Source organism: Tenrec ecaudatus, chromosome 1, assembly GCF_050624435.1.
Source record: "Tenrec ecaudatus isolate mTenEca1 chromosome 1, mTenEca1.hap1, whole genome shotgun sequence".
NCBI classification, from domain to species: Eukaryota; Metazoa; Chordata; class Mammalia; order Afrosoricida; family Tenrecidae; genus Tenrec; species Tenrec ecaudatus.
The window spans coordinates 70,550,987-70,565,624 of record NC_134530.1 but is presented as its reverse complement, the minus strand read 5'-3'; the positions used below and the strand labels follow the sequence as shown (position 1 = coordinate 70,565,624).

General features: G+C 41.4%; 1 protein-coding gene across 5 annotated transcripts in view; it reads right to left on the bottom strand.

The window, feature by feature from the left end:
- NASP (nuclear autoantigenic sperm protein) overlaps positions 1-7,454 on the bottom strand; it is a 29,603-nt gene extending 22,149 nt beyond the window's left edge. For 2 of the 5 annotated variants that reach the window (XM_075555549.1, XM_075555551.1), the window contains exon 1: positions 6,980-7,157. In XM_075555549.1, coding sequence (XP_075411664.1) covers positions 6,980-7,038 — 59 coding nt within the window. In that variant the 5' untranslated portion in view covers positions 7,039-7,157. Of the gene's footprint in view, positions 1-6,979; positions 7,158-7,267 lie in introns of those variants that run through there. The other 3 variants (XM_075555548.1, XM_075555550.1, XM_075555552.1) reach the window with 3 other exon arrangements.
- Between the last annotated feature and the right edge of the window lie 7,184 nt (positions 7,455-14,638).

Genomic DNA, 14,638 nt, shown 5'->3' with positions numbered 1-14,638 from the left:
TTTTAAGACTCACTGTCCATTTTTAAGAGCTAGTTTAAATTAGACAAATTATAAAGAATACAACTTTCAATCTATGTATTAATAAATTCCTCCCTACCTTAGAGACTACTTCCTTAAACTATAAATTCCCAGAATTGGACAGCTTTTCTTTGCAACTTTTGTTTGCCATCTTCCAACACAGGATGCAGCCAGGAGCAAAACGAGCCTGATGGGAGTTGCTGAAGGTGTTAAGAGGATCAAACTTACTTTTTCAATTACTAGCAACAAGAATGGAGCTCTGGTGGCACAGTGGTTAAGCACTTGATTGCTACACCTCAAAGGTTGTCAACTGCCACTCCAAAGGAGCAAAATGTGGCTGTTTCCATAGATTATCGCCTAGGAGAATATATAAAGCAATTATACCCAATCCTACAGGGTCACAATTGAGAGTTGGTAGACTCTACAGCACAAAATTAGGAACAAGAAACCCAACAAAGAAAAAAATTAACACTGGTACACTCAGCCAATTTATTTATTTCAACTTAGGCAGATAAAGAGAATAAATGGATATAATTTCATAGAAGATAGATTAGCATTGTTGTTACAAGCTAGGCAGTTCTGACTCATAGCAATCCAATGAACAGAACAAAACTGCATGGCCCTGCATTATCCTCACAATGGTTTGAACCCACTGTTGCAGCCACTGTCAATTCATCTCTGAGGGGCTTCTTTTTCACTGACTACTAAACAAAATGTTCTTTACCAGGGTAACATGTACATACGACAGTCTCATCATCCTTCCCTTCTAAGGAATATAATTTCTTTGGTCTTCCCTATTCTAGCAATTGTTAATAATGAAAGAGCAGAGACAAAAAAATTTCCAAGACTTATGTCAAAGGCAACGAAGAAGAACTAGGTTAGAAAGTTAAGCATGATAAGGACTGTTTTAGCTTTGAGACAATCACTATTTACTTATAATAAGAGTTTAAATGGCATAAGGGGACAAATGTCAGACTGAGACAAATTGAAGAGCAATAAGGTTGATTGTCCTACATTGTTTGATATAAATTGAATATCTCATTTCCATTAGTACTGCCCTTTATTATCAATGGCATACACTCCTTTCCCGTGGTTATGGATAAAGTTTCCCTGCTAAGACCAACCTATCTCACTGAGGGTATCACTAAACACAACACCTAACTTAGGTTAGGTGAAAATCTGCCACAAGATAGACTGAATCTTCGAAGACTTGTAGAATCTTCCCTCCACCGCCACATTTCACAAATGGGAAAAACTCAGCCTCAGTGACGGAGCTAGTAAATAATCTAGTTATAAAAAAGAACAAAAAGTATAATACTCTCCTCCCAAAAAGTTATGATTATCTCCTACAAAAAGATCTAAGTCCAACATCTAGAAGGAATGGATAAACTGTGGTATATTCGTACTGGCATCAACAGAAAGCACTAAAACAAGATGTTTTAGCATTCTTGGAAGGCTAGTTTTTTTAATGCTAAGTTTAAGAAGCCAGGCATATTCTATGGTTTCACTTATCTAAATTTCAAAAACAGGCAAAACTAATTGGTGATATTACAAGTCATAGTAGTTTACTCTAGAAAGGGAAAATTATTGACTGAAGGGATTTTAAGAACTATGAGCTGAGCCCAAAGGCAGAAAAGTATTTAGTAGTATAATCAAAATGGAGTAAAAAATGGAGGGAGGTAGTGCATTGTGACAACTGGTTTGGGGCTGATGTGAAAATGAATGCTTCTCCTTTATGTAAAGAACCCTAGTAGTATACTGGGGGGTGTGCACTGGGCGGCTCAAAACCATCAAAGGGTTGGAGGGAAAAAGATGAGGCTTTCTACTCCTGTAAAGAGTTATGGTCTCAGGAAACTCAAAGGGGCAGTTCTAACCTGTTCTACACAGCAGTGAGTTCTTGTTTGTATAGTCAAAAAGTCAGATTTTAAAAAATCAGATATCCATGAATAAGACCGAGGACACAGGGGACAAAAATAGGAAAACCTTTTAGACATAACCGAACACCTTCAGTGAATGGTGACTAGGATCTTAAAAGCTTGTGAGCAATCATGTAAATTGCAACTATTGGTCTCTCCACATCCAGGAGTGATGAAAATCACAAGACATACAGAAACAATTAGTTCAAGAAACTAATGGACCACATGAACCTCAGTCTCCACAGGTGAGATCAAAAGAATTAAATGGTGCCCAGCTAGCTACTACTACCAAACTGCTCTGAAAAAAAATCACATTTGTATGAATTGTGATGAGTTGTATGTGCCCCTAATAAAATGATATTTTAAAAAATCACATTAGATTCTACACAAGCAATTCTCAAGCTGTGGGTTGAGACCCCTGTGGGGGTCTGAAAGACCCTTTCACAGGGGTCGCCCAATTCATAACAGTAACAAAATTAGTTATGAAGTAGCAATGAAAATAATTTTAAGTTTGGGGGTCACCACAATATGAGGAACTGTATTAAAGGGTTGCGGCATTAGTTTGAGAACCACTGTTCTAGAAAGTTAAGAGTAAAATATAATAAAACTCAAATCATAGAAGACCAGGTTTACAGGTCTGATAGACTGGTAGGACTCCCAGACTATGGCCTTCAGTCACCCTTCAGGTCTGGAATTGAACTTACCACTGTCAGAATATTCAAACATTTAATAGCAAAAGGGCAGGTTTACCCAAAGAGAGTTTAGATGACTAAGGAAAAAGGACACAAAGACAGAGGGAGAAAGCAGGAGAAAAGGTTGGGGGTTGCAATGGATGGGTTGAAAACATATCATAAGGGTAGGGGGAAGAAGGGGGAACTGATAGCAATGATTGCATTTAACTCCTCCCACCCACTCCTGGCTGACGAACAGAAACATGGGTGAAGGGAGACAGTCGATAGTGTAAGATATGAACATAATACCTATTTTATAATTTATCAAGGATTAATGAGGGTGGGAGTATGAAAAGTGAGGGGGGGGAGAAAAGGAGCTGATACCAAGGGTTCAAGTAGAAAATGTTTTGATTAGGATGGCAACACATGTACAAATCTGCTTGACACAATGGATGTATGGATTGTTATAACAGCTGTTAAGAGCTCCCAGTAAAATAATTAAAATTAAAAAAAATAAATGTGCTGTGAAAAGGATCACATTAGGTTTTGGAAAGAGTAGGGTGAAACTATAGAACAAAACTCAGTCTTGAGAGACTAGTCCTACTGGTCAGATAAGACTGGGGAGGGTGGAATCCCTCCTAAGGCTCTATGGCTCTTTAGGTATGTTACCCTTCAGGTATGGAACTAAAGGTACCCCCATTACTCAATTTTCACCGGAACAATAGACAAGTCTATAAAGGGAATAGTAACACTACTTAGGTCCAAACACCTTAGAATAAGCAACCATTTGCATGGAACCAAGGAAGCAATCAATATTTGGCCAAGGACAATGTTCAGAAGGGTTATTAGGAGAGAAGAGAGAAGTAGAGTGGGAAGCACAGAGAAGTGGGCTGAGTAGTGCTGCATTGAGGGGGTTGCAATGAATTAGATGTAACAAAATATGTATGCATTGCTGAATGGAAAACTTTTGCAAATATTCACCAAATTTAAAATAAAGGTTTTTTTTAATTTTGCTCTTTTAAGTACCTTGAGCTTATTAAAGATCAGAATTCACTGAATATAATTTAAATAGTACAATCCTCTTTTCTGCAACCCCATCCCCACCAACAGGACCCTCTTCCCACTTACACATTTGAGTTAATATACTGACATGTCTTCCAAATCCCCCCAAAAGCACATGCCTAGGTATTTGGCTAAGTCTTTCATACAATTATATCTCAATTACAATGACATTAATTCACCACTCCCATGACACTAACTCACATAAGGCTAATCTTATTATGAATAGCAAAATATTAAGAACCAACATGAAGTCCCACAGTAATACTGATGAAAACAATACAAAGCTCTTGTAGGAACAGAAATAAACTCCAGAACTTTTGACACTTTCTCTTCTGAAGCAAGGAATAAATGGCTCAAGACAGCTAAGCCCCAAATTCTTAAGACTTCCTCTTTCCAATTCAACATTCTTCCTATCACAACACAAACTGACATACTTCTAGGGGGGGGGGTGGGGGGGGGACAAAAAACTGACATACTTCAAAGGAAAACAAAAAACCTTTAAAGTTGAATGTGGTAATGATTACACTACCTTTCTTAATATGACTTAACTACTGAATTGTATGTGTTAAATATAGCCCAATAAAATTTTTTTAAATCCTTAATTAAGATTAAGAATTAGTTTAGATGGAGAGCAAATGTTTTGAGAATGAGGGCAATGAATGTACAAATGTGCTTTACACAATTGATGTATGGATTGTGATGAGTTGTATGAGCCCCTAATAAAATGATTTTAAAAATTAGTTTAGCAATAACTCATTGTTAGGTGCCATTGAGTCGGTTCTGACCAAACACTGCCCAGCACTGGCCCATCGTCAAAATTGTTATGTTTGAGCACATTGCTGCAGTCAGTCAATCCATATCCTTGAGCACCTTCCACTTTTTCACTGCCTCTCTACTTCACCCAACATGTCTCCTCCAGGGATTGGTCTCTCCTGGCATCATGTCCAACCAAAGTATGTGTGCCCATTCTGGCCTCTAAGGGGCATTCTGGCTGTAGTTCATGGCACTTCCAATATTTGGTCTTCCTCTCATTCAATGTCCAACTTTCACACGCACACCAAGGAACAGAAAATACCAGGACCTGAGTCAGATGCATCTTAGTCCTCAAAGTAACTTCTTCGTTTTGCAACACTTTAGAAGATGTTTTGTGCAGGTTTATCTAATACAATTAGTTTTTGTTGTTTTGTTTTATTCTCCTGACTGCTACTTCTATGAGCATTGCTTGTGGATCCAAGCAAGGTGAAATCTTTGACAACTTCAATCTTTTCTCCATTTATGTTACCTACTGGTTCAGTTGTGATTTGTCTTCTTAATAAAAAGGAGTCCTGGTGGCATAGTTATTAAGCATAGGGCTGGAGTTCACAAGCTCTTCAGTTCAAAACCACCAATCACTCCACTGTTCACTAGACAATCGGGACTTTCTACTCCAGTAGTAAAGTTAGTCTTGGAATCTCACAAGACCAGTTTACTTTTTCCTATAGGGGCTCTATGAGTCAGCATCTACTCACTTGATGGCAATGAGTTTGATTTGGGTTTTATAAGTTGATAATGATAACAATTGACTTAACATTTAGGCAAAACTAATTACTCTGGTAAGGTTATTTAATAGAGGGGGCAAAACCTAGACAAAACACTTCACTGAAACAAAGCTTGCCCAGCTCCATCATCACCTGTAAGTCATCAAGCTGATACCATAACCAACTCTGAGCTGGGGGGTGCTTGGGCTTTCGGCCCATTTCTCGCTCTACATATTCAGAAGTTTACATACATTTTTATTTAAACGATTACACCTGATTTATAATGTACACTCTTATACTCAAATAGTTCAAACTCAAACTGATTTCGTCACAAACACAGCTTTAACTCTGGACAACCTCCCCACTTACATAATATATGTGGCCTTTGTTTTCCTAGACTAATTCGCTTTTCAAGTTATTTCCTCGTAGGTGAGCTTTTCAATAGGTAATGAAAGCTGAAATCTCAAATACTGGGATTTAACTAGGCTTCTGCACCACTTTTTTTTTTATCTGCACCACTTATTAATTTGAAAATAATTTCTCCATTCTAATCTTCATGAAATACACGTGGGTCAACATCCTAATCTTGCGTTTACTCACTTAATTAACAGGTTAAGAAAACACTGGCACCCCATAAATGTACACTGACATTCTCACAGTGTAAACCAACAGGAAATTATAAAAATCTCACAGCTGCAGCTCCCTAGTGAGAGGAGGCAGCTAATTTCTAAAGCACACAAGAGAAATTTTAAAAATCAGGCGGCTCTGTCCCACCTAGGGCTGGGAGAGGCAGGGCAAAAAAAAAAAATCAGGGTTTTGCGAAATTCAGAAAGATTAAGAAGCCAGACATACAGACGTTAGCGCTTTGCCTCCACTTTACCCCAGAGCGGCACTTTGCCGCTTTCAAAGCCAGTTTGAACGTCCCCTCTGGTCCGTGTCCTTCACCCCGCGCAGGCGCCTGTCCACTCTCTCAGCAAGCAAACATTGCCGATCAAGTAGCCTCGCGCCCACGTCTCCCTGAAGCCACTGAGACTACCACCTCGGCCCCCTCTAAGTCTGAACAATTCCGAAGCTCGGCGCCGCTGGCAGGGCCGCTCAGGCTCGCTGGGAGTCGGAAGGTAAAGTAACTAGCGCCAAAGCCTGAGGACTGTTGGCACACCTCGAGGGGCGGCCCCCCACCGCGAAAGCCCAAAGCTCGCACCGGCGCCGCCGGGGCCCCAGACAATGGAGTTTTCCCGCCTCCCCGAGCCCCGCCCTCTGCCCCAGAGCAGGCGCAGGGAAGCGAAAGCCGGCACGAGGCCCCGCCCCCGGGAGAGCCCGCCCACTCTGGACCCCACGGGTCCAGTCCTCTCTCCGGCTTAAATTTTTTTTTTTTTGGCGCCAATTCTGTCGCGAGTTTTCCCAGGCGGTTTGCAGGCCCTGTCGGAGGGCCGCTTCATAAAAGCGGTACGGGCGTGAGGGAAAAGCCAGTTCACCAGGGCGCCACCTTCCAGACGACAGCCCCAAGCGAGGGGAGGAAGGAGAGGGGCAGACGATGGAAACAGTGGCCGAGGCCCCCAGCAAGATGGCGGCCGCGAAAAGCGGGGCAGGGGGCGCCAGCCAACTAGTTAGATCCGAAACGCGAAGCTCTTAGCATGAGGCAGCCTGCTTTAGCGTCCGGGCCACCTCGAACAGCGAGGTTGCCTCATCGAAGGGAAGACCGCCCATCCTCCGGCCTGCCCCTCCCGTGAAGCCCGGGCTGCCGTCCCCTCCCGCGCTCTGGTCAGTGCCTCAGGAGCCCCACGGCCCGGCTTACTTGTCGGCGGGAACCAGCTCCGCAGCGATGGCGGCAGTGGCTGTGCACTCTGCGGCCATCGTTCTCCTGAGGTGGCGGAGCAGCGAGTGGAATAAAGCTGGCAAGAAAAACAGAGGGACCTTAGAATGCCGAGAGACTTAAGGGGAGAAAATGGCAGATTAGAGCTCCCGCGCGGCAGAGGCTCTCTTATAAACCCAGGCCTTTTGCCCCGCCCATCCACTTCCGGACCCTCCCCCTCAGGTTTAAAGAGCCAGGACTCAGCCCACTGTGTGTGGCTCTGTGGAATACCTTCCCTTCCCGGCTCGCCTTCCTTCCCGCAACAAGCAACTTCCTGCTTCTCTCAAGAACCAGAATCTTAGCACTGCAAGTTCTGACAGGGCACCGGTCAGCAGCTTCCACAGAAAGGGAACCTGATGCTCCTCTGCATGTTTGGAGCGAGTATCCGAAGGTCTGCTGGCCCGGAATCTCCGACAGCGGACTGAGACCCGCTGCCGCAACGGATAGACACGCAAGAGTTGAGCACGCGTACAGCTGCAACGGCTGGGACGGGTCTTCGTGACAGACGCGTCGCTCTGGGCCTTAACGACAAATGACGCGGAGAAATGCCGTTCTAGGATTGGCTGCAGATGAAGCTACCGCGGTTGTTTCAAAGTTTGGGGCTGCGCGGGACGGCCCGGGCCCCGCTCGGTGGATCTGCCCCCTTTGTACTGGCCCAATCAATCCACTGACGCCATCCTCTTCGGCCCTGCCCAGACTCCAAATCAGACTGGCTCCCAAATCTTTTCGTGTAGTCTTGGAGATAGGATATATTGGGTACCTACTCAACGCGAAGGTACTGTGTTTGAACGCTTTAAAGATATCAGCCATTTTATTAATCAATTCGACCACATTATGGAGATCGGTGTTTTTTAGTACCTTAAGGGGGAAAACAAAGGGGGTTCAAGGAAAGCGACTTCCTCAGCAAGTTGCGAGATCAGTCAGCTGTGGAAAACAGGGTGCCTCCATTCCAGTCGTTACATAAGTAAAAGGCAACAGGCTGCCTGAAACATCTGCCTCCTTCACACTTCAATCTTCATCCTTACACTCCACCACGACCCAGCCCAAAGTGATCTCAACAGGGATCTTATTTCCTGTTTCCTTGATTTGTCAGACTCCAGCCATACTGGAGCTTCCTTCGGTTCCTCAGATTGTCCAGCCCCTCTCTCAGGGGCCATTTTGCACTTGTCCCACTGCCTAGGAAAGCAGAGGGGAGGCAAAAAGGAAGATTGTTGCCAGGATGACTGACACAGTGGCTCTAACAGTGAGCTCAAACATAAGAACAACTAAGGATGGCACAAGACTTGGCGCTGTTTGCTTCTGTGCAACCTAGAGTCCCTATGAATCAGAACCGACTGGAGGACGCTTAACAGTCGCTGCGTACAAAACTCTTTTCCAACTGCTTTGAATGACTGGCTTCCACTCATTCTTTAGGCCTCATCTCAGATATCTCCCACAAGAGGCACTATGTGATCACCCCATCAAAATTAGCTTCCTCTTGGTAATTTCCTCCACTGTATTTCTAAAAACCCAAAGTTACTTATTATTATCTGATTGTTCCTTTCTAAATGTATAGGCTCCATGTGACTTTATTGCTTACAGTTAAATTCCCAATATATACTCTGACTTACACTAACTGTCTAAAATGAACTTGATAAATCAATGATAGCATAAATAAAAGAATCATAGTATATTAGAACTGAAAAAGGCCCATTCAAAGATCTTTGTACTTTAAATAGAAATCAAGATTTCATAAACAGTGGGAGTAAATCGAACTTTATTTTTTGAGGGGAAAAATAAAATAATATTTAACAAGGATTAGGAGCAAATACACATACATCAGTCAAAAGTACACACACAGGTTTATTCCAACCAACGCATAGTAAACATGTCTGTGATCAGTGTAAAGCTGCAGACAAGTTTTCTTAGGAATATACCTGTCTTAGTCTCATGAGAATACCTTCAACAACAAAAAAAGATTTGATCAAAATGTCTTCAGAGAGGATAGGCTGGGCCAGTTAAATTCAAGGCTGGTTAACCTACCTCAAAGTACATAAGATGATCAAGGGGACTTATTGTGAAGCTTTAAGAATATTGAAAACTCTATTGGTGAATAAAAAGGCCAGGAATGAGCCTGTGGAATTTTTTCCTGTTGTAATACACCTCCTTCATGGAAAGCAAGGGAAACCTTATACCATCTATCCTACAGCCTGACCTTGCCCCTTCAGACTTCCTTTTGTTTCCAAAATTCAGAGAACATTTAAAAGAAGTATGATATTAATCCCTCACAGATGCCAAAACTATTTGAAGTAGTATAATTGAAAGAGTGCATAATTCTTCAGGGAAGGATTATAGAGATGGAAAGAGTGCCTTCAGAAGTATATAGATCCCTTCTGATTGCTTACCCCTCAGATCTAAATATTGATTGGTCTGAGAGGCTAAAAAAGGAGGAAAGGTAAAACTGAAATCGACTTGAGTCTTTAGTGACATACAAGCTCATTACAAACAAAAAAAAGGTGTATAGACTTAGATGGAAGATATGTTGAAAAACAAGTTTCATATTTTGATATTTTTGTTTAATAAAAAAGGTTTCTCCCTCACCCCCCCCCCACCATGAGCCCAATTCTACCTTGATCCCAATTTACCTTACAAATCTGGCTAGCTAGACCAGAGGATGTACACTGGTAAAAATAGGAACTGGAAACACAGGGAATCCAGGACAGATAATCCCTTCAGGACCAATGGTGAGAGTGGGGATACCTGGAGAGTCGAGAGAGGGTGGGGTAGAAAAGGGGGAACCGATTACAGGGGTCTACATACAACCTCCTCCCTGGGGGACTGACAACAGAAAAGTGGGTAAAAGGTTGATGTCAGACAGTGCAAGATATGACAAAATAATTTATAAATGATCAAGGGTTCATGAGGGAGGGGGTAGCAGGGAGGGAGGAGGAAAACGGATCTGATGCCAGGGGCTTACGTGGAGAGCAAATGTTTTGAGAATGATGAGGGCAATGAATGTACAAATGTGCTTTACACAATTGATGTATGTGTGGATTGTGATAAGAGTTGTATGAGCCCCCAATAAAATTATTTTTTAAAAAGATTTCTATGCTTTTGTAGCAACATTTTCTGATATCATACACATGAGCACACACATATAAATATAAGTTAACAGATTCAAAATACCTCAAAAACCAATAAACCAAACTCATTGCCGTTGAGTTAATTCTCACTCATGGCAACCCGAGAGGACAGAGTGGACTGCCCTTATGGGTTTCTATACTGTAACTTTTTTTTTTTGGTCTAGCTAAGATGGATACATTTATTAGTTCCTTTTTTTAATTAATCATTTTATTGGGGGCTCGTACAATTCTTATCACAATCCATACATACATCCATTGTGTCAAGAACATATGTATATTTGTTGCCATCATCATTCTCAAAACCCTTGCCTTCTGCTTGAGCCCTTAATATCTGCTGCTCATTTTCCCCCTCCCTCCCCACACCCCCCTACCTCATGAACTCTTCATAATTCATAAATTATTATTGTTTTGTCATATATTACACTGTCCGATGTCTCCCCCCGCCTTGTGCTCTGCTGTCCCTCCCTCAGGGAGGAGGCTATACGTATATTCTTGTAATCAGTTCCCCATTTCTACCCCCACATTCTCTCCACCCTCCAGGCATCGCCACTCTCACCACTGGTCCTGGAGCATTCATCTGTCCTGGATTCCCTGTGTTTCCAGTTGCTATCTGTGCCTATGTACATCCTCTGGTCTAGCCAGATTTGTAAGATAGAATTGCGATCATGATAGTGGGGGGGGCAGAGTATTTAAGAACTAGAGGAAAGTTATAAGTTTCATCATTGCTACCCTGCATCCTTCCTGGTTCATCTCCTCCCCACAACCCTTCAGTAAGGGGTGTCCGGGTTGGCTACCATTGGGACTGTAACTCTTTATGAGAGTATAAAGCCTCACCTTTCTCTCACAAAGCAGCTAGTGGTTTCAAATGCCAACCTCGAAGTTAGCAGTCCAATGCGTAAATAAATAAGGCAAAAACCAAGATCGATTCCCTCTTCCTCTCCTTGTACCCCCATCCTCCCCCTACCCTCCTGGTATCACTACACTACTACCATTCCTGTTCCTGGATCCCTTGTGTCCTGAGCTCTTATCTCTTGCTGGGGTCATGAGAGTTGGGAGTGAGGAAGCCTCAAGGAACCAGATGAATATTGTGTGTTTCATCAGTGCTATACTGCAGCCTGGTTGACTCATCCCTTCCTTGTGACCCTTCTGTGAGGGGATGTCCCATTGTCACAGATGGGTTGTGGGTCCCTACTTATTTTTTTTCCTACTTATTTTTTAAGCAAATTGTTCATTACTGGTATATAGGAAATTGATTTTTTGTATACTAATTTTGCTAAGCATATGTTATTGGTAACATTCTGATTGTCATGTCTGTATACATAAATATTATACTGTAACAACAGTAGAGAAAACATTAAGTAAAATTTGTGGCCATATGTACTATTTTAGACTATGTTAATGAATGAAGATGTACTAGTAATATACTGATCCTGTTTTCTCTAAAGTATATTCTTTACAAGTTAAATACTGAACATTTTAAAATAACTTTTTTACTTTTAATATTTTAAATTACATTAAAAAATCAAATAGAATTACAAAATAAATAGAAATAAATAGAAACATAAGAGGTAAATCAATAAACATAATAGAAAAATTTAACATGCCACTCTGACACACGAGACAAAGCATAAATATTGAAGACATGATTAATACTATTAATATGCTTGAGACTATATGTAGAAATCTACTCTCATCAAGCAACAATACACATTATATTCAAGCACCATAGAATATTCGCATAAATTGACTATTTAATTAGACCACAAGAAAGACTCAACAAATTCCGGAGAACCATTATTATATGGACAATGTTCTCTGACCATAAAATTTTAATTATACTACATATTAACATTTGTATGTAGTATAAATCATAAGTAGCCCTGGGTTAAAAAATCATGAGGGAAGGTAAGAACTACTTTGAACTAAATAATAATGAAAGTACTCTGCCAAATTTCATACTCCACGGACAGAGCTGTGCTTGGACAAATTTTATAGATTGAAATTTGTGGGGAGAGGTCAAACGCTTACAGACATCCTCCCCAGAGTAGTTAAGTCACCAGACTACAGGGTAGGCCTCTAGGGCAGTTAGTCAACCAGACTATATGGCAGGCCTCATTCCCTGCTACTGGGGACAATAAACTATTCCTCCTTGAGGCCTGTGGCCAAGCGTTCTCACCCTACCGATAATGATCTCTATCAACTGAGTCAGGGAACAGGCCAAACTGACTCTGTGACATCCAAAGTTAAGTTATACGCCTATCTTATCAAATGTATACCCCCAATTCCTCTTCTTACTGTTGCATGTATGTCCCAAGACCACCCCCCTCTCATTATTGTATTACCTATAGCACAACCCCTCCCTGTGATATATGTACTCACCTGTGATTAGGAGGCTTACTCGTCCCTAGAGAATATAAAAAGCTTGGGCTAACATTAAAGAGAGACTCTCTCCCTCCACGTGGACCATCGAGTGGAGCTGAGGTGAGCATGCTACCATGAATTGTGACTGACTCCCATTTATTTCTATACTTCTATCTCTCATGCTCTCTAAACTTTACTATGATCTTTACTTATTATCACTGTACAGTTGCACCTACCGGACCCGTAATGATGTGTTAGGGGCTGGCTTCCCCTGACAGAAATTATTTATCAGGAAACCAGAAAAGTTCAAAATAACTGACCTACGAATTCAAATCAGAAAGTCAGAAAAAAATAGAAAATTTAAAGCAACAGGAGGGAAAGAAATAAAGGCAGAACTCAAAAAATAAAAAGAAAGAAAAATTAATGAGATTAGCAAAACTAGAAACAATGAAGTAAGAGTATAGATAAATTGAATATGCAAAGAATGAAGATAGAAATGTGAAGCGGAGTTGTGGAGTGGAAATAACTGGACATCCCCTCACAGAAGGGTCACAAGGAAGAGATGAGCCAGTCAGGGTGCAGTATAGCACCAATGAAACACACAACTTTCCTCTAGTTCTTTAATGCTTCCTTCCCTCCACTATCATGACCTCAATTCTACCTTACAATTCGGATTAGACCAGAAAATGCACACTGCTACAGATAGGAGCCCACAACAGGGAATTCAGGATAGATAAACCCCTCAGAGCCAAGGAGAATAGAGATACCAGGAGGATTAGGGGAAGGTGGCAGGGAAAGGGGGAATCAATCACAAGGATCACAAGCTGATGTCCAGGACTCCAGTAGAAAGAAAATGCTTTGAAAATGATGATGGCAGCGCAGCATACCTGCAAATGTGCTTGACACAGTGGATGGATGTATGGATTGTGATAAGAGATGTAAGAACCCCCAATAAAAGTATTTAATAAAAAAAAAGATACAAAAGAACTCACTATAGACACCAAAATATTTAGAAAATGGAAAGAAAAATAGCAAGACAGTTTTAAGATAATAAAAACTCAGGAGACTTGTACTAGAAAGAAACTAATTTTTGTGAAGGTTATTTACCAAAAACTTACTACTGTAAACATTATACTTAACTGTTGGATATAACCCTGGGGACACTTCCCTTTAAGATTAGGAATAAGACTACACTGCCAGTTATTGCCACTATTGTTTAACTTTGTCTTAGCTAGCTCCTTAAAATTCCCAATGGGCGGGGTGTGGGGGAAGGTATAAGGAAGTCTGGGGAAAAAAATGCATGGAGTTTCAAGACAAGGCACCTCAGGATTTGTGTTATAAAAGGAAACTTCTTCATTCTAGTACTTAGTGTTATTAGCTCCCTGTTTCCCCCAGCCTCCCCTGCTAGAGCCTTAAGAAATGATTAATCTAGCTACTGTCTCTATAGTTTTGCTCTTTGGGTTCTTTTGATAGCTGGTGTATATGAGTATCTTCCTAAATGTGATTGTTGTATATAACCATCCTTGGGCCACGCAGCAATATTCTTCAGAAATGTCACCAATGCTGTCTGACTAAAGCTTGCAGAAGGACCATTGGAATCTCTAGAACAAGGGTCAGCAAACTTTTGAGACACAAGAGCCAATCCTCCTCCTCTGGACAATTTAAAATTTATTTCAGGGTCAAAAATATATTTTTACAAACAAATGAAATCACGATTATCTAACTAGCATCTTTTTAATTTTTTCTACTTTATTTCATAACCAAACGTACATACCAAAACAGCCACATATGGCTCGTGAGTTGCAGCTTGCCTACCCCTGCTCTCAAATATCTAAAGTCAGGCTTTAATGCCATAAGTGGGGTCATGGGTCTCTCTACAGATTGAACTATCATGGCAAAATCAAATGGCTCTTGACCACTTACTAACACAACCTGTTATTCTACAAGACCTTATACCTCTTTCTCTTTCCTTAAGAAAAGAGGGGCCCTGATGGTACTTTAGGTTAAGCGTTGGACTGGCTAACTTCAAGGCCACCTGTTAGACCCACCAGCCACTCCATGGGAGAAAGATGAGGCTATCTGATCCCATAAAGATATACGATCTTGCAAACCTATGGAA